Here is a 27,987-nt window from a genome sequence, read left to right as displayed (position 1 = left end):
CAAAGCTAGCCCCCATGTGGGAACATCGACCACCAGGGAAACCAAGCAAAACCAACCCAACATTTATTGTTGCAGAGCATGGGTCTTCTGGCTGGAGCGTGGGCAGGAAGCCATGTGGCCACAGGGGTGCAGGACAGATACAGGATGCCATGACCACTAGGCTCTTGTCCAGATGATACGTGGGCCAGAGAGACTCCTCAGTCACACTCCAAGGAGGGTCGGGTGGGGACGGCGTTGCGAGGATGGTGCTGATAACAATATTAGTGGTGACACGAATAACCAAGAGGATCCAGTGTGTTATCAAGGTATAAAAGGCAGCAGTTAAGAGTCTGTGCTTTCACTTTCCCATCAGCCAGGTCTGAGTGCGAATCCTGCCGTGTGACAAGGTGAGGTACCTCTCTCTGTGAGACTGTTTCCTGATCTGTGAAAGTGACAGCAGTTCCCATCTTTCTGGGTCAATGTGAGGACTAAGGGGTCCATGAGTGCACATCTCTGAGCCTGGTTCTAATAGTTGACACATAGACGGGCCACCAAGGGCGGCTCCCACAGCCCATAGGGACGGGTAGGGCTGGTGGCAGTCTCCTGAATTGTTCCAGCCATCCTGGGAGCACTCCACTTCAGCGGGGACTATGAAGATAGCTGTACTCTCCAAACTAGAAGGTCATATCACAATTGCATCTGCCTGAGGCAGAGAAACTCATTCATCTTGCGGAGCTGGCAGCTAGGAGGACCAGGGAGAGGGGACTGCATCTTCAGAGAGATGCTTGAATGGCAATGCTTAACCTAAAGGAACTTGACAGCAATGGTGGCACTTCAGGCACCGTCTAAGTGGTAGCGGCAGGTGACTTTTCAGGGCAAGACCTTTGTCAACCGTGTTCCCACACCTTTTGCTTGGGGGTGAGTGGTTTGCCTTCCTCCAATAGGTCACAACAGGGGGCGGAGTCTAGAGATATGCAAATTTCTTGCCTTTGATTGGTGGAGGAGGCCTTTTGGGGAGGAGTCTGATGACTGAGCTCCACCCCACTCCTTCAGGAGCCGAGCTCCCAGGGCTCCTGCTTGCAGAGAAGCGGCTCCCTTATCCTTGCACCCTCCTTTCCCCAGGCAGGAGCAAGAGCAGCGTTCTCCAAGGGCATCCGGACAGTGACCTGAGGGCTGGGGCAGCCTTCGAACCCTGGACTAGGGCAGGCTTCTGTCCCCAGGCTGGTCGGTGCGGGCCAGTAGGGCCACCCTCGGCCTCGGGGCACCTGGCGGTCAGACCAGGGAGTCTTCGGCCTGGAAGCTGGAGGAGCGGCGCGTGCTGGGGCTGACGCGGGTCAGCAAGGAGACCTGTGTGCTGCACGTAGCTCCGTTGCTGCCTCCTGCCGGGTGCTGGTATTCCGAACCCCGGCCCAAGAAGCTCTGCGGGTTCCAGCGCCACCACTTCCGCCGCAGCTCTGCCTGCACCTGAGAAGGGAAGGTGGTCATACCTACGAAGCCCCCTCCACTGCCGGTTGGGCTGCTCTGGAGTTAGGGTGCTGAGCCAGCCAGTTACATCCTCTGGGAGGGTCTAAGTTAAGAGACCCGGATGCTCTCCTGGGGAGTGCACAGTTGGGGGCATAGGAGCCAGGGTCAAATCAAGGCCTTTGAGTGGGGGGAGGTGGCAGGCAGAGAGGATCAGAGAATGCAGTCCCGGGATGGAGAGGGATGCTCCTGGGGGTGGGTGCGGCCCCACTATTCTGGTGCCTGCCCTCCAGCCCACTGGAGCTCATTCGAGTGTATTTCTGTGCCAGGGCTCCGCCACAACCCAACCTTCACTCTCTGCCCCCACCTGTCCCCACTCACTCTGCACACAGTCACTTAACATAGGCACCTCTCGAACTCTGATGTGCGCATGAATCCCGTGGGCGCGGTGGGGGGTGGTTCATAAAATGCAGATTCTAAGTCAGCAGGTCTGGGATGGGCCCAGAAGTCAACATTTTAAACAAGGTCCTAGGCGCCAAAACCGATTTACTACCCTGAGGACCAGACTCGGGGGAGCGAGGTTTAACACATCCTCGATCTGTACATAACCCATCAGTGTTTCTGGACTCTGGGCCTACTGAGTTCTGTCCCCTGGGCCCCAAGGTCTGGAGGAACTTACCTCGCCATTGAGGAAGCAGTAGAGGATGGCCACCACAGAACCCTGGGGAGGAAGGGGGCAGGAGAGTGAGGCCCCAGCCCTGGCCCCAGCTGGTGCGTTCCCCTGGTTAAGCAAAGGGCTAAGCACATAGCACGTGCTTAATCAATTCTTATTACAGTAAGAAGACTGGAATCCAGTGGCAAGGGGTCAAAGCCCCAAGTTGAGTTCCCTTAAATCTCCGAGGAATGTGGCATTAAGGCAACAAACAGTCCATACCTGGAAAGATCCCATGACGAGTTCAAAGATCATTTTCACTTCAGCATTAAAGTTGTCGGGGAAGAAGGCAAACACGGTGTAGTGCACCCCAAACAGGGGGATCAGCAGAAGTGTGGACCTGGTCAGCCTCCTGGGGACAGGAAGGGGCAAGAAGTGAGATACAAAAGGGCCTGGCACAGAGGCAGCCAGGGCAGAGGATGGGGATGATGATCAGCACGTGTGAGGATGGACTGTCGGCGCCCATGACTATTATGTCCACATCTGGTCCTGGTCCACATCCACCATGCTGAGGCCCTCACCACTCCCCATCCCCCCACCCCATCCTGGCCCTCCCAGCCTGGAGGGAAGCATGAGGAGGAAGAAACCCTCCCCACCCTCACCCTTCTGGAGGGGAGAATATAAAGGAAGGCCAGTGCTGAACCCTGAGGACGATGCATAATTATGGTATTTTGGGCTCTGTGGCAGCCAATGGGGAGATGTCCTCAGGCAACAGGTGGTCCTGGTTCCGCCCCCTTTGTGGTCTCAGTTTCCCCAAACTGTACAATGAGGTAAATGTACGCTTTACACGGTCAAATTACAGCAATGGGGCCCGTTGTAAACTCAGAAGTGCTTTCAGTGCTATAAAGTGCAATGCATCCACGAGAGACCAATTCTCTCCTGGGAATGAAGACATTTGGGAAGGAAGTCTCTGTAATTGGGGTGCTGACCACATATGCCCAAGGGCACTTGAGAGGATGGTGGGCACTCAACTTTGTGCCTGGTTACCAGGGATGACCCAGGGCCAACTGGTACAGCCCTGTCTTCGGCTTCTCTGCTTTACCCACTTCTTCAGGAGTTGCCACCTTTTGTGGGGTTTTGTTCCTCTCCCCGTCACCTCCCTATAGCAACACACACTTCCGGGTTCCCCCGCAGGACCTGGCCCCCTTCAGCAGCCTTGTGTGCTCAGCGGGACCCACATTCGCTCTACATGGCTGGCCCTTCTCCTACGGAGCAGGGCTCATCGTGGTTCAGGCCTCCCAGCCACCTGACCTTATGGATGGTCCAGGAAGCGTGAGCCCATGGTTCCCTGGCTGAGAGAGGTGTGAGGGGCGTGTGGTCTCTGCCTTTATCTCTTCCAGTCAGTCTAGGAAAGCCTAGTCCTGGGCCTGAGGTCTCACAGCAAACCGGGGGCAGGAAACTGGCCTTGCCTCACCCATCCCTTCCTGGACCTGGTTCCCAGCCACACCAAGATCCTGGGTGCTGCCCACCCCTCCTTGGCTGCGAACCTATCCCACACGCCCGAGGCTGACAGATGGAGGAAGCTTTCTTTAAATTGAAGGCTCATGGGGAGGTGGAGAGTGGGAGCTGACAGCTGACAGCCCCTCCTCGGGGAGCTCCATCTCCTCCTCCCCGCCCCGCCCCGCCCCTCTGCCTGCTGACAGCTGTTCGGTTTCCAACTCACCCACGTGAACCTGGCAATGACCAGTTCTCTTTGCCTTAGATTCAAGCCCTTCTGAGCAGTTGTATGTTGGGAAAAGCAAGGCCCCACAAGCAAAGCAGAGGATGAGGGTGCACAGGCCTGATGTGCAGACCAAAGACCCCCACGGGGCCTTTCCTTCTGAAATTGGAAGGGAAGCTCTGCCCACACACCAGCAGGAGAGAGTGCCGTCACACGGGAATGAGTCTTAGTCTCATCGGAGAGATCACGAGATTCCAGAATAGAATCCTAAATCCAGCAGCTCGTGACATTCTAGCCAGGAACCTTAAAACCACAGCACAGATATCCCGAAGAAAAGCCAGGCCAAGAAGAATATTCTAGAACGCCAGGACTAGAAGGCTCTTGCGGGATGCCCCAGGCTCGTGTTGTCTGTGCAGCATTGACCTCCTGTTCCCACGTGTGGGCGTGCGGACCCCTACTCGCCTTCCCGAAGCCACCTGCCTCTCGTTTCTTTTGTTCTGTCTTCGAGCCCGTTGTTCCCATGAGAACCTGCCTGTCCCTCTAGTCCTCCCAAGCACAGGGAACAGCCCTCACACCTTTCCAAGCCAGGAGCAGGACCACTGTCCCATGGACACTGTACCTGCCCCCTCCCAGGACAACACGCTCCCAAACCCTTGGTGGGAAGGAGCGCATGTCCGTTTCCTCACCTGTAAAACGGGGACAACGTATACGGGACTCTGTGGATGGAAGGGGACGGTGCGTGGACGCCCCTTAGCACACACCTGGCACATAAACTGCAGGTGTTGTTATCCTTATTGAGAAGTATCAAGGCCAGAACATGGCTGTCCTGTTCGTGGACTTGGGGGCTCCCCTAGGGCATTTATCTACTTGCATTTATTGTTCCCCTTTTCTGTGCCGGGCACATGCCAGGGACTGAGCCCATGGTGTAAACAAGACTCAGGTTATCTACTGTCTTCTCAAGCTCCCTGGCTTGGCAGCAGATACGTACCTGGATCGGATCACCTGCTAGGTACGTGACTGCAGGAGAAGCAAACATGGGACTCGTGAGCCTGGGGAGGGTGGGGCTGGGCAGGGGACCCTCGTGAGCCGGGCCACGGGGCTGAGGTGGGCAGGAGCGAGGTTGCTTTTCTGGTGAGTCTGAGAGGATGGAGAACGATTTGAGGGCTGAGGGCAGCGATGCCGTGAGGGCCAGGGCCCTGGGCGGACACTCACGAGTATGAGCTGCTGTCACTCTTTCCGACATCTGGCGGCTGCAGTTTCTGAACCAGGATTCTGATGATGCGAATAAACAGGATGAAGTTCACCTGCAGGGTGGGCCAAGGATGGGTGGTCAGAGAGCCCAGTGAGGCCAGGGTGTCCAGCCCCCCGGGCCGATGGCGTCTTCTTCCCTGGGGCCCTGCTACCCCTTTATCTTACCTCTCTCTCACTCTTCCTGCTTTGGGCAAGTTATCTGGGAATTCTACTTCACACCCCTAAGGACTGGGCCCTCCGATCCATTTTCTCTACTCCAGAGGAACGACGGGTGGGGGAAGGGGTAGGGACAATTCTGCATGAGGCGTGGGGAAACCTAGGTTTCCGTTCTGATCTAGACATGGATTTCCTGAGTGACCCGAGGTCAGTTGACTTCCCAATCTGGGCCTCAGTTTCCCCATCTCTACGTGGTGGGAGGAGGCCTTACCAAGATGGAGGTGAGGATGGGGGTCTTTAGGATCCACCACAGTAATGAGTTGATGTTGTTCCAGCACCTGGGCAGGGCGTGGCAGGGGGAGGAAAGGGGCTGTCCTCAGAGGCAGGAGTCCTCCCAGTTGTCCCCGGCTCTGCCCCCACACTCTTTAGAGACCATGGGTCCAGGGCTCATTGCTCCCAGGTCCCTTTTATCCCACCCAGGGGATCTGCCTCAAGTGATGGCAGCCAGGAAGAGGGGGCAGGGTGACAGCTCACCCATGATCCTCAAAATGAATCCTGCTGATGGTCCAGACCATGGTGAAGGTGCTGGGCAGCCCTGTCAGGGCCAGAGGAGAGAGAAGTGGGGGCGCGGGAGGCAGGGACGGAGGGCACAGGGGGAGGGTAAGGAGAAAGAACCAGGGAGAGGGAGGGAGAGAGAGAGAGAGGGCGCGTTACCAGCGCCGCCTGCCCCGGATGCCTGCGCTCCACTGCGGGGCGAAACTGTGTGCCCGAGGGGCTGTGTCCACCTAACGGGACGGTGTTTTCCTGATTTTGGCGGAGGCACTTTATAGACTAGCAGTGGCCCGGTGTGTTTCGAGGGCTAAAGGGGAAGTAGAAGGATGTCCACTGCACCTGTCTGTCCCATAGCTCAGCCCGGGTGTGGCAGCAGCCTGACAGCGCCTGCCCTGGGTCATGCGTTTGGGGACTTTGGTGAACCCATAGCCAAGAACCTTGCAGGCAGCGCCCCCTGGTGAGCTCCCTGGGCCTTACCCCCTCTATTCACAGCCTGGCCGCCCTCCCTGGTACCATACCCCAGCCGATGAGTATGTACCCCCAGAAGTACTTCCGCTCGGAGAAGAAGGAGACAGCAAGCAGGGTGTGCAGGTAGAGGCCCTCCACCAGCAGCCAGAAGAAGTTGGCCATGACACAGTACTGGAATAAGACCATGGCTGCCTTACAGCCCACCTGCAGGGGAAGGAGCAGAGAAGGGGGCTCACCTAGGCTAGTAAGGGTCCCTGCCTGCCCACATCTCTGTCTGTGGTGACAAACGCAGCTGCTATAAAGCCAAGTTAATCTTGGTTATTTTTGCATTATTCCCTTAAAAATGTTCTCAGTGATTTTCCAATTATCCCTGATTTTAGATGATCTGATGCATTGGAATAAGTTTGTGATTTTAATTATCTAGACATCAATGTATCATCTATTTATTTTCTTATCTATGTATCTATCCACCCATGTACCTATCCAACTATCCACCTACCTATTCATTTACCCACCCGCCCATTAGATATCCACTACTAATCCACCCATCTATCTATGCATCCAACATCATCTTGTTCATCTTCTCATCTTTCAATCCACCCACACACTCCACTGTTTATCTCTCTATTCATCTACCTATCCATTTACTAGACATCCACTAGCAAACCACACACCTAGCCATTTATCTATCCATTCATTCATCTACCTGTCCATCAATTTGCCTATCCATCCATCCTTCCACTTATCTATCCACCCCCCATCTACCCATTATCTATCCAATTTTTCTTACTTTAACCATCTGTCTTTCCACTTACTCAGTCATCCATGCACCTGTTTTTTTCAGATATCCATCTACCTACCCATCCACTTACCGCCCCCCTCCCCAACTCCCCACAGTCATTCATCTTATTCCAACTAGGATGGAAGGTGGCTGGAATAGGTATGAGGGACAATTTGCAAGAGTCCCTTGAATGTGTGGGCCATGGACTCTGGAGTGGGGCCCAGACGGAAGTGTCGAGGAGAGATGGGGACTGAGAGGAGGAAGTGGACGAGGAAGGAGAAATGGAACGAGGAGGAGAGGGGAGGATGGCCATTTCTCCTGGGGGCCAGAGGAGCTAGTGAAAAAACGGGTTCCACAGGCAGGTGAGGACAAGGGAAGAGTCAAGACGACCCCTGAGTAGGGCAAGCAGGGGCTACGTGCAGCCCGCCTGGCGTGCTTAGAAGGTCTTCTGGCCCTCAGTCCTTTTCCAGAAACAGTGTCCCATTTCAGATCAAGTCCAGATACCTGTGAGTCAGAGCGTAGAGCCACCTCTTCCAGGAAGCCCCCTAGCTTCCACATCACCCAAGGCCCAGAACATGGGTTCCTACCCTTCCTTCCTGGACCCTTGGCTTTGAGACATCCTCAGAGAGCAGCCTACCGCCCTCTTCGTATGGGTGGAAAGTCCTCCTGCAGGTCACTCTTCAGTCCCTCCTGCTGCAGGCATGCCTGTTTCCCTCACTCGCCCACGTTTGCTTTACGAGAAGAATAACTCAGCTCTCTAACGGGATAATCATCCGTGCTTCTCCCAGCCCTTGGAAGCTTCACGTGTCTGCATCCTCTGAGGAGCTCTGGGAGTAGCCGGGCGGCTCCCCTGGGTCTTCCCTTCCCTTTGTTGAGATGCCTGTGACTCCATCATCACAGTTTCACTCTTTGAGGAGAAGGTCCTGCCGACCCCTGAAATCATGCACGGCCTCTGCCATCATGAAGCAATGAGTCACCGACCCTCTGAAACGGGTGGGAGCCAGGGCTGGTCTGGAGCTCTCTGTCCTAGCTCGGGGGATACTCAGGGAAGGGGGCCCTGAGCTCTGAATCACCTGGAGACGGATCCCTCAGTGGCGGCGATGAATTCTTAGATGCTCTTTTAAATTCCCTTCCTGAGGAAGCCCCAGAACTTACTGACGGCAAGGGCAGGGCAGGAGAGGAGGGCTGAGTGTTTGGACTGGCTCCAGATGGCGACGGGGGAGTAGGAAGCGTGGCCTGGGAGCGGAGCCCTGGGTTTGCAGATGGCAGAGGGTAGAGTTGGAGGGAAGCTCGGAAGTCCTTGCAAAGATGGGGAGACTGAGGCTGCGAGTTTCCTAAAGTCACATGGGGAGTTAGCGACAGGGGTGGGATGAAGGCTGTGGGCTCTGGCCGTGAAGTGTCTCATTTCCCACCAAAGAGAAGCGTTGCTCGTTGGCAGCAGCAGGTCCGTGAACTCTCAGGTGGCTGAGCACCATCTACTGCTGTGTGGGGGGGTAGGAGTGGGATTCAAGGATCTGCCAGGTGGGGTCAAGGTGAGGTTTGGCCATCTTTGGAAAGAGGAGAGAAAAGGGTGAGGGGAGAGAGAGAGAGAGAGAGAGAGAAGGGGGAAGAGGGTGAGGGGAGGGAGAAGGGGAGAGTCAGTGGGGAAGATGAAGGAGAGGCAGAGGAGGCGGGCCTAGGTGGGGTCCTCACGGAGGCCTCAGAGCAGTTGTCCGACTCCTTGCTGTCGAAGAGGACCAGGTCTTTGATGAAGACGGAGACGGCCCTCAGGATGAAGGACGTGAAGAGGTGCATGTGGATGTAGTTCCGTGTGCAGTGGAGCTTCCTGTCGTGAGGTGGGCAGAGCTGGGAGCCGCAGGGGCCTCGGACCCCTGCCCCAACCAGCACTGTCCAGTGCCCTGAGAAGGGTCGGGCAGAGGGAGCACGTGGCCTCCGAGTGAGGGCCCTGCTCCGAAGTGGGGGCTGGTCCCCAGGTACCCATCCCTGGATGCGACCTGGCTTCCAAGTGACTCAGCCTCCAGGTGCCTCAGTCCAGAGCACAGGCCCCACCCTCCGGCACCCTATCCCCAGGTGCAAGGCCATCCTGTGGGGGACTAGGCTACGACAGGTGGAACGCTGAGTCACCTGCTGTCTCTAAGAGAGGCTGGTCTGGCAGGGGGGCTGGGGCAGGGACTGTGTGCTCCCTGGAGGGTGGCAGAGCACATCTGGGTCGGGCTGGGCTCAGGCACAGGGCGACCTGGCTAGTTTGCTCTGTGGCTTGTTACCGGGGCTGCGCCTTACCTGAACAGGCTCAAGATGGCCATGGCAACGAGAAGGGTGGCGAGGGACAGGCTGTAGCCGATGGTGTAGCCGGTCTTCACAGAGGTATAGAACATTACCTGCAGCTGCTAGAGGAAGGTGGGGGAAGATCGTGGGTGCTGGGGGCTGAGCTCGCCTAGATGCATTGGTAAGGGTGGGAGCCCTGCACACCCCGTCCTGGCAGAGGAGGAGGCTGAAGCCCAGACCTCCTAACCGCCCCGTTTCCACAGATAGGACAGGATTGCCACCCAGGGTAGGGGCTGAATCCAAACCCTCCCTCTGCTCCTTCATGGGAAATGTCAGCGAGGGAGCGTGAAGACCTAACTCGGCCCGTCGTTTGTGCACCCCTCAGTCATGTGGCTGGCACCCCCTGTGCCAAGTCTGGGCTCGGCAGCCTAGGCGATCCACGCTGCCGGCCCTTCGGGCCCGTGTGCCGCCTTCTCGCTGGTGTGGGGAGGGACACGCACTGGGAGGGGAAGGCGGCGCTCGAGGGGTAACTCCACATTTGGGGCATTCGGGGGCTGAGTCCGCAGGATGGGGGCAGTCGGCCTTTCCGGGGAGGCAGATCAAGCTGATCCCAGAGGCTTCTTGCCAGTGCCCTTCTGATGTCCTCCCCAGAGCTACCGTCACAGAGCAGGCTCCCCCACCCTCCTCAGGACAGGCGAGTGGATAAGAGGGATTTAGGGGATTTAGGTCCTGCCCGATGATCTGGTGGGTTTTGAAGGCCTCGGAGGAAATTGTTTCCCTCTTGGGAGGAGTGAAGGCCCTGTCTGAGGAGGCATCTGGGGCTGGGACAGCTGCCATCACGGACAGACAGACAGACACATACATGCACACACGTGTTCACACCCGAAGCAGCGAGGGCTCCTAGCTGGGGACTCCAGTCACACCCCAGCCTCCACGTCAGTGTCCCTGCTGGGCTGGGCTCCTGGCCCCACAGCCTCGCGGTGAACACCTGTGCTTCACCTGCTCCAGGGCAGGTCCCTGTCCTGGGACTGAGGACCACGGTCCTGTTCCTGCCCCTGACTGGGTGTTAGGTACCCGAGGCGGGTTCCTTCCAGGATCTACACCTTGGCTTCCCCTCTGCACGTGACAGGGAGGGTGGTATCTGTCTGCCTTGCCATCTCCAGGGCTGGAGCAGAGCTTCCGGGAGGCAGTGGGGTGGCTGGGGCGGGGGTTGAGAGGGGGTGCAGCTTCAGCTTTTGCTGCTGTGAATCATCCTCATAAAAGCCCCCTCCTGTCAAGCTCTCGGAAATGCAGGCCTGGAGAGGGAGGAGGCTGGGAGGGCAGACCCCAGGAGTCCCTCCCACACGGATGGCAACGTCACCCCCTGGTGGGAGACAGTGTAAGGAGCCTAGCCGGCGTAGGGGGCGGGATGCACTGAGGCCCACCTCGTCAAAACTTGATCCCTTGTCATTTGAGCCACAGGCAACGGGGTAGGGGCCAGGCTCCAGGTGTGTCCAGCCCTCGTCCGTGCAGCTGCGGCTCACGTTGAGGCCTGGGAGGAGGGCAGCAGGGGCGAGAGGAGAGAAGGTGAGGCGGGGCAGGGAGAGCCGTGGAGCAGCGGGGGGCCTGGCTGTCTGCGCTCTGCCCTGCGCTCTGCCCTGCTCCCACCAGCTCTGCTGCGTTAGACCCCAGGGCCTCGCGGGGGACCCTGGGGCAGGGAGAAACCCCTCTGGGACTGCCAGGGGACCGTCTGACACAGACGGCCGTCAGAGCAGACATTCCTGGGCTCAGCTCTGCCCCTTGTCATGTCTGAACCTGACCTCAGGTGCCATATAAACTCTGATCCTCGAAATGGACAGACTGGATCTTTGGCTCAGATGATCCCTGACCCTTGCCGTGAGCTAAATGTTGGCCCTTGTCACAGGGCCACAGGAGCTGGTGTGGCACGTGGTTTCTCTGTCCTGCACCCGGGTATGGACAGCAGCCCTTTGGCTAGGGCAAGGGGCCCGGGCCTGCTCAGTCCTCCTGGACCAGCCCACCTGGGCCTGTGGCCTGGGTGTCCTCTCACACTGGGTGGGGCTCCGATGCGTTGCTGGAGAGGGACCAAAGGTGAGGCAGGAGGTGCATGGGGTGGGAGGACACCTGATAGGGGCACGGATCTGCAATCCTCATAGAGAAGCAGCGGGGTCCTGGCGGGCTGCCTGCCCGGGCAAAGGCATGTGTGAGGGGACTCGAGTGGCACAGCATTGCAGGAACTCGGGGCTGAACCACGCTGAGGCTGGGGCTCCAGGATACAGGACCACTGAGAGGGCATGTGAGATCAGGGGTACCCCCGAGGCTCCCCACTCCCCAGCCCTGGGGAGGTGTCCTCTTCCCTGAGAGGGAGGGGAGGGATTCAATAGAAAATGGGTGAGCAAGAGAAGACTGCCCTCCCCTCCGCCAGCCCAGGACCCATTGCAGAGGCACTTATCCAGGAAAGGGCTGGCCCGCCAGGCTTGCTGGGATGGGAGAGACGGAGGAGAAGGACAGGAGGGGACGGAGGGGGAAGAGAGGAGAGGGAGAGAGGAGAATAAATAGGAGGGGAGGGTAAGGGGATGGAGGAGTAAAAAGGGGGAGGGAGAGAAAAGTGAGAAAAGAGATAAGGTGAGGAGATGAGGAAGAGCCGAGGAAGGGGACCGGCTCTAATGTCATTACCCTCTAGTCCCTTTCTCAACACCTCCACCGTCGTCCAGCTTCCTGGCCCCATCCACCATCATCACCACCATCGTGCTTTCTGGAGACCATCACCATCATCCTTACCGTAGTAGTCAGCGCCACCACCAGCCCCCAGCTCACTCATCACCTGCCATCGTCAGCCTGCACCAGCACCATCACCATCATCACCACCGTCATCAGCACCACCACCAGCCCCATCACCATCACCACCACCATGCGTCCAACATCCCACCACCGCTCGTCAGCATCACCACCAGCACCATCGCTATCATCACCCACCATCATCATCAGCACCTGGCCCATCACTATCCCATCACCACCATCGTCAGCATCACCACCAACTGTCACCATCATCACCACCATCGTCAGCACCACCACCAGCACCATCACTATCATCAGCATCAGCATCAGCACCAGCAGCAGCAACATCCACATTATCAACCATCATCAGCTTCATCGCAACTTTTGAGAAGTTGTCACGCGTCAGTGCTGAACAGCACTGTAGGCACAGTATCTTATTGAATCCTCTCAACCATCCAATGAGGAAGAGTCATCTGTAGGGCTGGGTGGCCTCTCCCAAGAGCCATGGGACTGTGGCCCAGGCCTCAAAGGGAACTGCTGTTGAAGAGATCTCAGAGGCGGTCACCATGGGCTCTTGAGAAGCAGCCAGGAGTGCCCCCGCAGCCTGGGCCTGGGAACCAGCAGATCTCATGGGTGCAGAGGGGCCTATGGAGGGTGTGTGCCAGGGAGGGGCAGGGAACGTGAACCCCACATTCTCCCAATGTCGCAAAAAGAAGTCACAGCATGCCCTCCCTCACTCCATTCTCCATGTGAAAAGCACCACTCAGAGACCAGAGGTAGAAACTGGGGAGTCGTATTCTCCCTATTCACCTCTCTCCTCTCCCCCATGAGTCCCCAGTCCTGTCCCAGCCTCTCTGCCCTCACCGCCACCACCATCTCATCTCCCCTGATTAGGTAGGAGCCTTCTGATGGGTCTCCCTGCTCTCCTGCCTCCTCCAACCCACTCCCCACCCTGAGAGAGCTGGAGGGATTGTGCCAGAACCTAGTCCTGACCATGGCACTCCCCTGCTGAAATCCATCGGTGGCAGCCCCCGCCCACCCCAGCTGGAGCAGATGTCTTAGGCTGCCATGAAGGCGTGACTTGGGGTGGGGCGGGGGGAGGAGGTGTCCTATAAACCTGGTCACCACAGATTGTGTCGGGTTTTCTCAACCAAAATAGCTTTGCTATTTTTTGTTCTAAAGGAAGTCTCTTTAAATATTTGAAAGTAAAAATGCCGCAGATGAAAGACATGCAGACAACGCATTAAAGGACGTCTTGGTGCCCTGATGAGCAATGCCTCGGCTGACCAACCCCCGCTCCTAGGTATTTTTACCCAGCCTGGGCGAAAGGCTCCTTTCTAACCCTCCACAGTCTTTATCTTTTACAAGGCTTCTTCAGCCTTCCCTGTAGAACCAGGTCCCTTCTAACCCTTCTGGGGGGGGACACGTCTTCCCCCATCTTGGTACCCGAGGAGCTGGAGCTAGCATCACCCTTCCCCTGTACTTATTTACTTTGAAATTTTAGGTCAGTTGCTCATACCTTCCATCTAGTTGTTCAAGAAAACACACCCTCTTTTTACATTGCAGCCCCTAACCCTTTCTCCCATTCCTATCCATCATTTTCAGAGACTAGGATCTCCGAGTGCAGTTGTGCAGGTTGTTCACTGCGCAAGGGCATCTGGATGGACGATGGGGGCTAAATTCTACTTCATATTCAGCTTGCCCCTAGGTGGGTTTTGGTGAGAGGTTGACTGCGCGAGGAAGGGCTGCATTTTTCTTATCTGCACAAAGGCACTGTGTGGGCCCCATCGAGGCTGCCAGCCTCAGAATTAGTCAGATGGTGGGCCGGAGTCCAGGTTCTCCGTGAAGGAGCTGCCTTGATAATTCCAGCAGGGCCAGAAGGAAGAGCCGTCAGGAGGAATGCAATTAGCAGAGTGTCAGGGAGGAAATGCAATTAGCAGGCACTTCCACGGATCCAAGAGAAGGCTGGTTGCCAGGCTCTGCTGATGGGACGCACTGTGAAACCTGCTGGAGTAACTCCTCCTCCTCTCCTACCTGCCCAGGTGCTGGGTTCCCCCGGACGAGTGCTGGGCTAGGTGACTGCCATCCTGGAAAATGACATGCCTGTGACTGCTCCCAGATTCCTCAAGGAGGGCATCAGGGTCTCTCCTTAGCTGCTGAGGTTACAACACTAAACACTGACTGGGGTGCAAAACCAGCCTGCCCCAAAGAAACCGTTTGGTCTACCTCCGGTGCCCTTTACAAACAGGGAAACTGAGGTCCAGGGAAGAAGAGGCCACCTGGAGTGAGAGATGCCCAAGGGTCTTCCTGCTCACCCTCTGAATCCTGACCTAGGTGCTGCTCCTCCCTCATCCCTCCCCATCCCACGGGATGTCGATTCTCTCAGTGATCAGGATCTCTGCACGGTGGCTCTTCCCCACAACTCCAGGTCTGCAGCTGCCCGTCTCCGCACACCTGCCTTATGTGGCTTCCCACCCTTCCTCTCTCCCAGCACTGCCATAAACACCGCTTATGACACATGTGTTTGTTGTCTTAATAAATACCTCTCCAACTAGAACATGACCTCCTTGTGGGCAGGCAGCATGGCTGTTGTACCAGCTCCCCACCACTGCCACCCCGCATTCGTCTAGCCCGGTGCCTGTCACACTAGTACGTGTTGAATAAATATTCACTGAATGAAATGGCTGACCACATTATGCTGCAGGCTTCTTTAATCACTCGGTAGCAAGAAAGCCCACTTCCTCAAGCATCTTCCCTTTTTCTTGTTTGCCTTACATGCGAACACTCATTCAAGTAGAACATGACAAGATATGTAAGGCCATGTGCTGGCTTCACGGAGCCAGAGAGGTCCTCAGCTCCAGGTGGTGAAAGACTGAATCATGAGCAGGCCAAGGCAACGGGAACATGGGAGCCATAATTTAATCAAGGATCTGTCAGTCAATAGGTTATTAATTGCTGAGCAAATATTTAGTGAGCCCTTCCCACATGCTTATCTTTACATGAAGAGCTAATCAAGTCCCATGAGTCCTTTGCATCCTCTTCCAGGAAGCCCCCCTTGATTGCTCTAGCCTCTTTGATCCCTTTCCTTTGCTTTCTTACTTTCTTGAGAGGAGTGTCCTCACTCTGGCCAGAGCCCCTTATGTCACCCAGCTCCCTCACTTCAACCCAGGGCTCTTACCTTGAACGTGGGAGAAGACCTGATAGATGGTGGGGCAGGCCAAGACGACCACCTGGCCCCGAGGGGTGGCCGGCCAGCAGGTGATGTTGTCCCACATCTTGCCGCAGCCTGTGGGGTGAAGGCAGAGGACACCTGGGTCAGCATGGCCCCCAGGCACCTCCGGGCTTGGGGCCTGAGCCCATCGGCTCGCACTCTCTTCCGCCTTTGAGAGCGGGGCACAGCCCTGCTCAGGCTGCACAGGGCCTGGTCTGAGCGGGGAGCAGGCAGAGCTACAGCTCCAGGGTCCTCCGTGAGGGCTGGAGCGCCCCGGGGTCGGGGGTTTGAACAGTAGTGGGGAATTCATTTGTTGCAGATTGGGGGCCTCACCCTGTGCTTGGCGGGCAGGCACCAGGCCCCGCACGGTCCTGCACAGTGATGAACTGTGCAGCTGCTGCAGGACTTTCAAACGAGCCACTGGGCCTTTATGTAGGCGAAAACCTTTTGTAATGACCAGAGAGCCTGGACTCTTCCTCCATTTGACAATATAAGCACCAGGTAACCATGGCACAGCTTTAACATACACGGAGTTTTCCCGGAGTGTAGCTATGGAGTCGAGAGAGAGAAGCCTGGGCTTTGTTTCCTTCTGAACTTTACTGAGAGTTGTTTAATGTCCTGGAAAATTATATTACCTACAGCAATGGTGCCCGTGGTATCTGAGTCACTGATACAAACCACTGCACGTACCAACCCGCATTTATGGGTCTCCTATTGCCTGAATTATAAGCGCAACCTTCAGACCACGTCTTATCTTTTAGTGTGATTGGGCCTGCATATGTAGAGAGTATTTTCTTACAGATTATTTTTCTTTTACGTTACAATTAGGACATCGGTTTTAACAAAATGAATGCGTGTGTCCTGAATTCCATTTCATAATAGTATAGGTAGCATTAGAAAATATATTTTATACAAAGGAAGTGTCGTTTATGATGGGGTAATGGATAGAGTGGGGTTCAGCTAGTTCTTAAAGAGTCTTCATAAAACTCACAAAGCACCGCAGATGCCCCCAATTGAGCTGAATTGTGACTTGTGATGGGGATGAAGATGGTCGGGGAGGGGGGTTCAGAGAAAACCCTGCATTGCAGGCTGTGTCTCCACCATACCTACTAGCCGGAGGGCCTGGCTGGCGAAGGGTGCACAGTGGGGTCTCTCGGGGTCTGCTTTAACAGGCAGATGCGACCACCATGGTTTTGCCTGTTTGGGGTCTGAGTGCCCCTCAGGGACTAGGACTCCTCCGGATCCCCTCCCGTGAGGGAGGCTTAATTGTCTCTTTGCAACGCTGCCAGTCCCATAGATTTGCTCAGGAAATCCAACCCCTGAGCCAAAGTCAGTGCCAGCTGGGCCCAGCCCAGCCCAGCCCAGGTCCGAAGGTTCACGAGTTCCCAAGAAGGGGGCCTGGGAAGAGGAGGCGGAAGAATGTCCACGCTTGAGGAAGAGCCTCAGGACTCTCGGGTGCTGGCGGGGGCTGGCAGCGGGGTGGGGCTCCCCGTTCAGGACTGCGCACCTGCGGCCGGAGGCTGAGAACAACTGGATCCCCAGGGCCCGGCTGGAGAGCACAGCCTGCCTTCTTTGGGGATCCTGAAGCTTCTGCCCGACCCTGTCCTGAGGCTTCTGTGGCCTCCCTCTGGCCCCCAGTCCCTCCTCCATTCCCATGCTGGGGCCCTGCAGGCCAGTGAAATCCGGCTAGTGGTTCAAGACTGTTAATAACATCCGCCAACACTTGTGTAGCCTTTGTATGTGGGAGCGACTGTTTGACCCTCTTTAAGTGAATAACTTATTTAACCCTCCCGCTTAACAGATGAGTTGCTGAGGCATAAAGCAATCAGTCACGAGCTGTAGCCAGTTCACATGCTCCCTCTCTAACAGAGCTGTTGCACTCCTGTTCCGAAGGGCTCGATGCTGCATCTCTGGGCATTTTGCTCTGCTGGGTTTTGTTTAGGCCTCTCCGACAGCTCTGGGCATACACACCCTGCTTTGCAGGCTGGCTGTTGTGTCTGGGTGTTCGCCAGAGTTTGGGTCTCTGGGTCTCCAGCTGCGGCACATTTTGGGGAGCAGATGTGGAGCTGGGTCTCTGGCCCTGAGCTCAGCTTCATCAGAGGCAGCACTGAGGAGAGGGAGACTGGGTCCTGACTTTGTGGGGGCCCCCCATGGCCACGAGGAGTCTCAGCACCACCAGGGCTGGGTTGTGAACCATGCTGGGGTGCAGGCGGTGGGCAGGGGAGCCAGGGAAGAGAAGCCAGTAGGGGGATGTGGTGAGGGACGCTTCCTGCAGGAGGCAGCAGGGTCAGGAAGCCAAACAGCGGGTGACAGCCAAAAAAATACCGGGTACTTGGAGGGCCTGTTGTCCTGAGTATTCTCCGTGTGCCCACCCCATGGAGACCCCACAGGTCCCACCACGTGTGTCTCTAGGCCCACAGAGATACAGGGCCCCGGCTTGCTGTGTATGCCCACTGGGGCTGCCACGTCAACAGGAACGAAAGCCCGACCCGGCGTGAGGGCTGGTGAGGCAGAACTGGGGCCTCTGCTGGGTCATTTTTATAGACGTGTGTGTACACAGAGAGGAACATGCTCACAAGCACTCCCGGGCTCACATACATGTATGCTTACTGGGGCACGAAAAGACCAGACATGAGTAAACACAGGCACAGAGACACCTACGACTCCTGGACAGACGTGCGTAGATATGACCGGGTGTATCGTAGACATTCACGCTGATACACACACACACATGCACACACACACACACACACACACACACACACTCACACACTAAAACACAGACACCAGGCAGACATATCCAGGCATGTTCAGGCTTACACAGACACGTGCCCTGACACACACACTCAGAGTCAGACATGGAGCTATAGACCCCAGAAGCACACACCTGGATGTGCATGAACATACACGGAACCCCACCCAAGGTCAAGGGCAGACCCATGTCCTACTGACCCATACCTGCCCGCCCCTGGATCCCAGGCTGGCTGCCTGGTGACGGGGTATTGGCACCCAACAGGCACCCTGTGCCAGCAATGACCTCATAGGGATCACGAGGGTAGCTTGCCTTCAGGGCCTGGGAGGGGTGCAGTGGGGCCTAGAGTCTGGGGTCTGGGCCTCTCTGAGCTGCCTCTGATCCTGGATCCTGCTGTTGGGGGTCTACTGAGGCCTGTCTGCAGCCTGGCCCTGTCTCCCTGTCCTTGCGGGTGGAGTAGGGTGCACAGGCAGAGGGCAGGTCCAGCTGCTACACTCGACTGAGGCTTCAGTCTTAAGATCCCAGGAGACAGGAGGCTGCCCCTCCTGAGAGCTCGGGGAGCAGAAGGCCATCAGCGAGGCTACACATACTCACGGATGGTGCAGGAGGCAGAGAGCTTGGGCGCCAGGGCCAAGAAGGAAGGACCTGGCAGGGGTTACATAACTCTCAGATTTAGAGGTGGCAGGGGACTGGGGAGCCAGGAAAACCTTAAAGATGCCCCCGCTCTTGAGCGAGGCTGTTATGTAACTTTAAACTCAGCCTCAGGGAAGGTGACCTGGGAGGGAGGCCCAGAGCAGGCACAGACACTCGCTGCCTGCAGCCCACCCCCTCCCTCTCAGTGAGCCAGGAACCCCATGCCTACCCGCTACTCCTCAGCACTGGTTGTCTCTGTGCCTTCCACCTTTCCAGTCTCCGCTTCCCCGAATCCTGCCCAACCTTCTGAGTCTGGCTCAAGCGGCTCCTTTTGAAGAAAGCCCTTTGTATTTCCTCCATTCTCAGCCCAGGGCTGCTGAGCCAAGTGTGGGGGACTCGGGACCCTTGGCACCACCCTTCACACTGCCAGGCTGGAGCTCCCCGAAACCCTCTGAGGAGAATAGCTGGACCCCATGTGCTCAGCCTGAGTCTGACCTTGACTTGTCTAATCAGCAGGATAACGAGCTGATGGTTCATCTGGCCTGCTGAGGGTGGGCTGGGATAGGGAGGTCAGTGTGTGTGTCCAGGGGCCTGTGTGGTGTCACCTCTGGGTGTTCTGCTGGCTGGCAGGGCCTCGGGGTGGGAGGAAGGAGCTGGGGTTCGTTCCTGCGCCCCCCACACCCTCAACCGTGGTGAGTATTCCAGACCTGTGTAGACTAGCCTTGTCCGCCTTCTTGCACTAGACTGCCGAGATGGCTTTGAGCTTCCATGTGGTCCCGTGGCAGTCACATACTGTCACCCGATGTCCTCCATTCTCCTTCTGAGATGCTAACAATACAAGTGGCCTAATCCCAGAGTGTGGTGTTCTGGGACCAGCTCTCCCCATGTCGGCCCCAGCCCAATCAGGAGATCTGTTAGGGCCCCCCTTCTTCCACCTGGCTCCCCAGTTTCTCCCAGTATCCTCTCCTCAACTATCCAAAAGCTCCTTGGTGCGACCGCCCTCCAGCAAATGTAGAATAAAGGTGATGTGGGTCTGGGCTTATGGCCTGAGAAGTGGGGCTCCTTGGGGGTCTGCAGCACCTCTCTTTCCACCGGGGGAGCCTCACCTGCTGTTTCGTTCTCCAGCTGGGCCTCCTCCAGGCACTGTTTGTGCTCCACCTCGATCATCTGCATATAGTCACACGCCTCCAACTGCAGCACACTTGCCCAGCCACTCTGAAGGACAGAGACAGGGAGGGGACCCGTCAGGCTTACCTACGCCTCGTCCACAAAGCCCAGGAATGTGAGCCAAGCACAGCCCAGTCACTGGACTGATCCAAGTTCCTGACTGAGCCCCAATCCCAACCGCAGACTGAATCCTGATCCTTGCCCCAGACCGAAGCCCAGCTCTGACTGGAATATGACCCCAAACTTTGTCTCCAAACTTTGGTCTATGTCGATGACCCTGTGGTGGCTTCTTGGTGGCTCCTCCAGCAGTGCTGTGGCTGTAACAACTTTGTCTCTTTGTGGGTAATACGACCTGGACAGAGGTGACAGGGCCTCTCCTTGGAGCTCAGAGCTGGCCCACTGGACTCTGCCACTCTCCAGCTTGGTGGGAGGGCTGGAAGTCCTCCGTCCCGACCTCAGTCTCCAGGGATGGGTGGGGCCCAGCTGCTGCTCCCTCGTTACAGGAGATGGACTCTGGCTTCCAGGCGCTGGAGCCAGGCCTGGGAGGGACACAGGAGTCTGACCGCATCTTCCACCTCTGTCCCCATTCTAGGGACCTGTGCTCAGCCCCCCGGGAAGTGGACCAGCTGGGAAGTGGACACTGGCCCTCCTTACCCAGACCTCACTTGCCACCTTCTTAGCTTCTGAATAATTAAGCTAAATCAGATCCAATGAGACCGAGATGGGAGTTTTAAGGAAATAAGAGCGAGCCCCTCAGGATGGCTCGCCATCCCACTGGGCCCCCTCTGCCTCCGGCAGGTGATGGAGAAAGGACAGGAAAGCTCAGGCTTCTCCTCTCTCCTCCTCTGCACCGTGGCCAGAGATCAGGGGTGGGGGCCAGACCTGTGTGCCAGGGAGACATCGACGCCGGGGCCAACACGTGAGTAGGGATGATGGATGCCCAGGAACAGCCAGAAGATTTAGGTCTTGGGAGCCATTGAGTGGGGAAGGGCAGGTGAGGGCTCCGTAGAGGAAATGCTGGGCTAGTGGCAGCTTCTGCCTGTCTCTTTGGCTTTAGGGAAGTGTCCGCTACCCCTGGCAACCCCACATCAGTTTCCTCATCTCTGCTTAAGGAGGAGAATGTCACAGTCTCCAACGGTGCTGTCGGGGAGAGTCCAGCAGGAGTGGTCCAGAATCAGAGACTCCCAGTGTCTCTTCTAACTTGTCCTTCCCACTCTGGGACAAGGTCCTCACCTCCCTGGACCTCGGTGTCCCTGTAGGCTAAATGGGCCTTAACCACTGCCCTGTTGACTCAAAGGGTTCTAGCAGTGGGATTATGGGGAGACATGTGCGTGGGAGTTTCCTCTCGAGTCCTTCCTTTGAGGGGGGTCCCTTTCTGGCCTGCAGGCACCAAGGGGGTGACTTTGATTGTTGTTCTAAGTGAGTCGACCCCATTGAGAGATAAGTGTCCCAGGTGCCAGCAAGCTCTCCATTGCTGTAGAGGGAGAGGAGGTCCGAGCTGAAGCCACACGGTTCGGTGCCCAAGGGGCCACACAGCCGAGTCCCCTGTTGAAGGCTTTGGTGGAGCCTCATTGTCACAGAGGTCCCCAACCTTCCCAGCTAAGCACCGCAGCTGACCAAACCCACGTCTGAGGGAAGGCCTCCTTGTCCAGATGTCTTTCAGACCCCCCAACACCCAGACCTTGCTCACCGATGTGTGCTATGGGCCTGGAAGCCACACTGTGAACATGGCCTTGGACTGTTGACTTTACCAGCTAATTGCGATAAAGACATTAGCTGGTAAGTCCTTTAAAACTTGGCATATGGTAAGTAACGTGGATCTATTACAGAGCAGGATGCAGTTATTTGCATAACTGTTTCAAAGAAAGGGTATGTTTCAAGGCGATGCTGTGCCGTGGTCCCTCTTCAGTGCCATGTGCTTCTCCGACTGTCCCAAAGAGCTACCCAGAATGAAACACTCGAGATGTTCTGTCTTACGAGATCCATGGCCAGCTAATCTTGCTCGGGCATGAGAAGAGGGGTGGCCAGATGGATCCCAGATGTGGAGGAGGAACGTGGGGATTGGCCACCCATCTTGCTTGCTTGGAGCGTGCTTCTTCCCAAGATACCTTCTCGTCCCTGTTGTCCTCCAGTAACAGGGTTCAGTCTGTCTCTGGCCCCTTCCCAGCCTCACCTGCCTCTCCTGCCCATTCTAACCTCCTATCCTCCCACGCCGGGAAAGCGGGCTGGATGCTAGTGGACATCTGTGGTGCCCCCTCCTACCACCTGTTACCTTTCTCTAGAGCCGTGTTCTCATCTCTACCTGGAAAACCACCTCCTTCCTCACTCCTTGTTCACGGGTCCGGACAAACCCTCTTCTAGGGGATCATCATGTGACCAGTCGTGAGCCAATCGGAGCAATCCTGGTCATAGCATCTGGCACATGACCCAAGACAGGCTACTCAGAACCAGGAGGCTCATTCCTGGGACTCTGGATTAAGAGACTAGGCAAGTGGTTTTGTTCTTCCCCACTGGTCTTGAAATCTCAAGGGATGCAGGGGCTGGAGCTACCACCACCATCTTGTTGCCAAGTGGAATGCAAAGATGAAGATCGCATAGCTAAAGGCAGAATAGAGAGATGGAGAAAGACTAGGTCCTCTTGACATTGTCTGAGCCCCTGAACGCAGCCATGCCCGAAACCAGCCGTGCTTCCAGAAAAGTTAGTTCAATACCTTTCTTTGTGGCTTAAGTTAGTTGAGTTTTCTGTCTCTATAACCGAAAGAGTCCAGACTTACGCTCTGAGGACAGGGCAATGGATGCCCTCACTTGCTGGGCAGTTTGCAAGGAGGGGCAGGAGCCCCCAGGGTAACCCAGGAGCCTGGGATGTCTCTGAATAAAGTAGGGGTGGTCTGGAAGATGAGCTCTGTCCTGAGTCCTATCTGGAGAAGGGTAGAGAGGAAATAGAGACCCAAAGAGGGACCTGAGGTCACCCAGCAAATGCACATTCCCAGAAGGGACCGAAATCTCTGACCGTTAGTCTAGGATGCATCAATCTTTCTCCACTGCTTCGCCTAGGGCCATCTGGTTAACCATTGCGCTTGGGGGGAGGCCAAGGCAGCTCCCTGTATCCCTTATCACTGAGGAATTCAGGCAGACTTTGGACTTCCTCTTCCACTTATTTTCCTATTCTAAACATCCTCATTATCCCTCTGGACTCCAGACACACGAAGCTGGAAAATTCCCAGCGGGGTACAAGCAAGCCTACTGATCCATGGAAGGGTTCCAGGCTAGGATATAGCTGGAGTGTGGGCTTCACAGAGAATGGGTAGTAGAGGTGGGTGGGCCTTTGAGGATGCGTAAGAGTTGGACAATCGGAGGTAGAATGAGAGCATTGTAGAAAGTAGGAGCAGTACGTACAGAAGCATGGAGGCATGCATGCGCCTAATAGACTTGAGCTTGCAAGAAGCCTGCTGTGGCTGCAGCGAGGGGCCCCGGAGGCATCAGGAGACAGGTCGGGAGATGTAGACCAGGGCCAGGCCTCATCAGTTCCTGCCTGGACTGGCGCAGTAGCTTTCAGCCCAGCACCTGCAACTTGAGTAACCTTTGTCCGATGTGTATCCCCATCCCCATTCTCGTGCTTCAAATCTCTGATGGTCCCTACAGACTAGGAGTCAAAACCCGCACTTCTAAACCAGCATTCAAGAGCCTAATCTCACCACTGCCTGCATCTCTCGACTTGTCTCCCGACACTCTATGTGGAGGGGAAGAAGCAGGGCTTTCTTTCAAGCCCTCACCAATTCCTCTGCTTGGCTGAGTTCCAAGTGAGCTTAAAGTCAGCCTGTCCTTGCAGTTGGGTCGAGGCTAGAGAGTTTCAGGACATTTTGGGTCCCCAACACCTTCTCCGTGACAGGAGTTCCTGAGCCCAGAAGAAGGGACCAAAGCCAGAGCAAGGAACTCTCTAGTCCTGGTCCTCCGGGTCCCCTGCCATGGTATTGGCTGGATGTGGCAGGTGACTGACAAAGTTGGCAGGAGAATCCTGAGTCTCTGGTTAGGGGCAGAGATTAACCCAAGTTTGTTAATTCCACCTGCTCAGCTGAGTCTCCTCCTCTCTATCCCCTGCGTGAGGGTCTTGGGAGAAAGCCCTGTGTTCTCCTCCCCCCATGAGGCTTCCAATATTTGGAGCAAAGGCTGGGGTTGTGAGGGGCGTTGAAGCTGTTAGATGCAGACATAGTGGGCCCAGCTCACGGGTTATACCCAATGCCCTCAAGGGCAGCCTGGGACCACAGCTACTGGCCTTGAATGAGAACCCCCAGCCTTGTCCAGGGCCAGAAAACTCTGGCAGGTGGAGCTGAGGGAGACAGAAGCGGTGTTCCAGGGGAGCAGGAGCCCCTTGGAGGAGCTGCTGGCCTCAAACACATGTAAAACTCAGCTGGCTGGATTAGGTGAGACAGGAGAAAGAACTTCGTGCCTGAAAATCACCAAGTGCCGGGAGCCACTGCGGATAATTTGTGCTTCTGAGGTTTGTCATAACAGGCCTCTTTTTTCCTGCAAGGGATGATGGGAGGAGGCCAGGGACTGGGGAGTAGGGGGCAGGGAGTTCATTCCCCCAGTACCATCTCATACGCCCTGATTTATTTAAGCCCTTTGCAACTGAAGTAACGAGGCAATGAAGAGTCCCAGGAAAACCGAGGACCCAGAGAGAAGGCAGTGCGGTTGAAGGCACACAGGATCACAATCCAGCTTCCCAGGCTCCCTCCTCATTTTGGCTTTTGCTCTGACTTGGTAAGGAGGTGGAGATCTTGTGCTGGAGGAGGCAGAGCAGGGAGGAGGAGCAAAGGGCAGGAGGCCCAGGAAGGTAAGGTAGATCACGGAATCCAGAAGACACAGAAAAGAGCAGAAGCATGCTCCCAGCTTTGCAGAGGGCACTAAAAGAAGTCTAAATAAGACCTCATCTTATTGAGAAGGGGCGCGCGTGAGAGTTTGGCAGGGGTCACAGGAATGTGTAATCACTTGCTCTAGGTGGTAGCTACACACGTGTGACAATTCCCTGAGCTGTCGCTTCATATTTGTGCATTTTACTAATTAAGAACTCTCTCTAAAGTCCCAGGTCAGCATGTGGCATCCCATAGCCACTTTGGAAGAAGCAGGTCCTTGGCGAAACGACAGAGCCTAGTTAAGTCCACAGGTTCTGGTATTAAACTGGCTGCTACTTCTCGGATGGGTGACCTTGGGCAAGTGACCCCACCTCATCTGTAAAACAGGGACCACGACGGCTCCACCTACTTCCAGGGTTGTGTCGAGGGTCGCACGTAAATTATACTAGGGGACCGCAAAGAAGGGTCAGCTGTAATTGCCAAAGCTGCAGCCCAGTCCCTTCTGCCAGGCTGGCCTTCCTGCCATCGCCAGAGCCCAGCCTCGCCGCAGCCTTGATGCCCGGCATAAGCCCAGGCAGTCGGAATGTGCCACCCACTGCCTAGTGGCAGCTGTGCCCACCGGAGGAGAGGTCTCCAGTCCAGCAGTTCCCGTGGCCTCCCACTGCCGTCCCCTCTCTTCCCCGCCCTGTATTTTTACATCCTTTCACCAACAGACTCAATCTTCCCTTCTGCAAATCCATGTCCTGCCAACCACACCTCCCCCTGGGGAAGGCTGAGCTCTGGGTAGTAGGAGGGCGGAATGGGAATCAGCATGTGTGGCAAGGAGGGCAGGGGGGAAGACAGCCAGGGATGCAGGTACGGGCTTGGGGCAAGAAAGAACTTTTCCCACAGCTCATAGCGGCACCAGGACAAGGGCTCGCGCTGTCAGAGGACGCAAGCAAAGCCAATCAGCTTGGGGTTAAGCCTGGTCCCAGCTGAGGGCCCCACTTGCAAGGTTCGCTTAGGGGCATGGAGTCTTTCAGAGTTTCTTTGCAGAGGATCGCGGTAGGGATGGCCGGTGAGGCAGGGGCAGCAGGGACTCAGGTTGAAATCCTCTGTCCCTCGAAAGTCATCCTGGGCACCTCTGGGGAGAGGACTCAGTTTACAAACATGATGTCTGTGGGTGATGTTGGTGTTGGGGCCACCTGCAGAGGGCTGGATACCTGCACAGGGAGCCGTAAGGCTGTGAGTCCTCCAGACGCGGGGGTTGGTTAGGGACCTCTTTCCCTCCTCTGAAGACCCACTGTGCAAGAAGAATTTGTTTTTAAGATAGCAAGAGGCACTTCCTGAGAGATATGGAACCTCATATCATGAGCCATAAGATGGGGCCCTAAGCGGGAAAGCCCAGCTCGATGCTCATGCATCCTGCCAGCTCGCTCTATGGCCCCATCACAACACAGGCAGGAAGGCTCCTTGCAATGAGACCGAGACCCATGATAATATCACCGCTCGTCTTGTGAGGCTTGGGCAGATCTGAATATTAGATAGGAAGGAACTGGAACCCTGTTAGTTTTGTGATGATGGTATCATTGTTCAATATCTATGAAAATGTCCTTTGGTTTTAGAGATGCATTTGAAATGACTTGGAGTAAAAAGTTGCAAGGTCTATCATTTATTTTAAAATACTTTGGCCAAAAAAGCAAATGATGCAAATATTGTTAAAGGCTAATAACTGTCAACCTGAGGAATTGGGAGGGATGAGTGCTAGAAATTCCTATACTGCTATTTTGCTGACGTCCCTCCAAGGAATGGGTAAAAGCAAAAAACAAAACAAAACAAAACTCCAAAACCAACTCATAATGTGGTGAAGACATTAAACTGTTTCTCTTTCTTTTTCTAAGATGTCTAAGGTATGTGAGCGTCTGCACGCACTCTATGTTTTCCCGGTGCGGTGAGAACAGCCTTGTGTTGGGGGGTCACACAGAAGAGGGTGGGGACAGGGAGAGAGGATGGGGCTTTGTCTAGTCCCGACCCCATTCCTGCATCCATGGCCGGAGGGGCCACAGTGAGGGGGCCAGGCAAGTGGCAGGCTCAGCCCAGGTTGGGATGCCACTGAGGCTGCCCACTGCGTGAAGAGGCCCATCACCTGCCTGGGCCTGGAACCTCGCCCTACAAGTTGTCTGGAAACCTCATGAGGACACCTCCTGGCCCCAGGACTCCTGCCTGCCCTGGGGATCAAGAGGAAGGAACAAACTGTCACAGTTCACTTAGCACTTCCATCTCCTCAGGACTCACAGGAGTCCTGACAGAAGACTAAGCCCATTTCGCAGCTGTGAGGCTTGCGGAAGACTGTGCGCCACTTGGGGTGGAGCTGGCCACCAGCCCAGGCCTCTTCTCATTTCTCCTGCACGTTGGGCCAAGGGTTCTCACCCTCCCTTTTGCAATGAGGGAACTGAGGTCCTTCCACAGAGATTAAACATGTTCTCAAGGTCAGTTGGCTATTGCCATGGAGTGGGATGAGGACGAGGTCTCTTGATCCCAGCCCAGGTTCCCCATGGAAGCTCCAGAAACATCAGGGAAGGCAGAGACGCAGGGCACTGGGATGGGAGGAAATCTTCGATGGGAGCTCGCTCTTCTAGAATAGTCCCTCGGGAGCGCTGCCCAGGTCTAGCTGAGGTTGTCACTTCACACGGGGTGGCCTGCTGTGGGCCAAGAGGGCCTGGGCAGCTGTGGACAGTTTCTGGAAGCAAATGGCTGGGTAGGATGCTTATGGCAAGGTGAGGCCTTCAGGGGCAGCAACCTGCCTCACAGAGGAGTTAGAGGAGCAAAGCTTCCCCCAACCACAGGGCCCCCCTTAGCCTCTGGGAGGAGCTGGGGTCTTACTCCTCCTTCTGTGGTCAGGCCCATTGGTCCTGCCAACAGAGGCTGTTTTACGGTCTCAGATGGAAGGCTGCCCATTTGGCTGAACTCTTCATGGTATTGTCCCACCGCTTCCAGGGAGCCTTCCCTGGCTGCTCCTCTCAGCCACTCAGTTCTGGGGGGCTGCACCCCACACCTACCTGGGCTCTTCTTCCTGCTCTTTCCGATGAGCCCTGAGAGGCTTCCTAGGGCAGGGCCCGGGTCTGTTCCTCCTCTGTGACACCCCTCCCCTCCCCGCTGGGCTGGCATTCCCCTGAACAGTTCTGCTACCAGTGAGGAGCCCCTGTGCCTGCCCTCCAGGGGGTAGGGGCACTGGAGATCCTGACTGGTGACCTTGGGGTGGACTTCCTCTTTTGAGACACTGGAGGTTTTCTTTCCCTTTTTTGCTTCCCTGTTCAGAGATTTCTCCTTTC

The 27,987-nt window shown here is 56.1% G+C and overlaps 1 protein-coding gene across 2 annotated transcripts; it reads right to left on the bottom strand.

Annotated features, from left to right (window-relative positions):
• Window positions 1–47: 47 nt before the first annotated feature.
• VIPR1 (vasoactive intestinal peptide receptor 1) lies at window positions 48–20,032 on the bottom strand. 2 transcript variants are annotated; one of them, XM_039837417.1, is made up of 12 exons: window positions 19,763–20,032; window positions 15,239–15,346; window positions 10,710–10,816; window positions 9,301–9,404; window positions 8,713–8,845; window positions 6,290–6,443; window positions 5,754–5,814; window positions 5,491–5,557; window positions 5,025–5,116; window positions 2,375–2,504; window positions 2,120–2,161; window positions 48–1,443 (listed from the first exon to the last, which is right to left on the bottom strand). In XM_039837417.1, the coding sequence occupies exons 1-12, from the start codon at window positions 19,827–19,829 to the stop codon at window positions 1,252–1,254; spliced, it is 1,257 nt and encodes a 418-aa protein (XP_039693351.1). In that variant the 5' UTR covers window positions 19,830–20,032; the 3' UTR covers window positions 48–1,251. The 2 variants fall into 2 exon arrangements, with proteins under 2 accessions (XP_039693351.1, XP_039693350.1); XM_039837416.1 differs by having other exon boundaries at window positions 9,301–9,407; window positions 19,763–20,028.
• Between the last annotated feature and the right edge of the window lie 7,955 nt (window positions 20,033–27,987).

Source organism: Pteropus medius, unplaced genomic scaffold, assembly GCF_902729225.1.
Source record: "Pteropus medius unplaced genomic scaffold, Ma_sr-lr_union100, whole genome shotgun sequence".
Taxonomy (NCBI): Eukaryota; Metazoa; Chordata; class Mammalia; order Chiroptera; family Pteropodidae; genus Pteropus; species Pteropus medius.
This window is presented reverse-complemented; position numbering and strand designations above follow the sequence as displayed.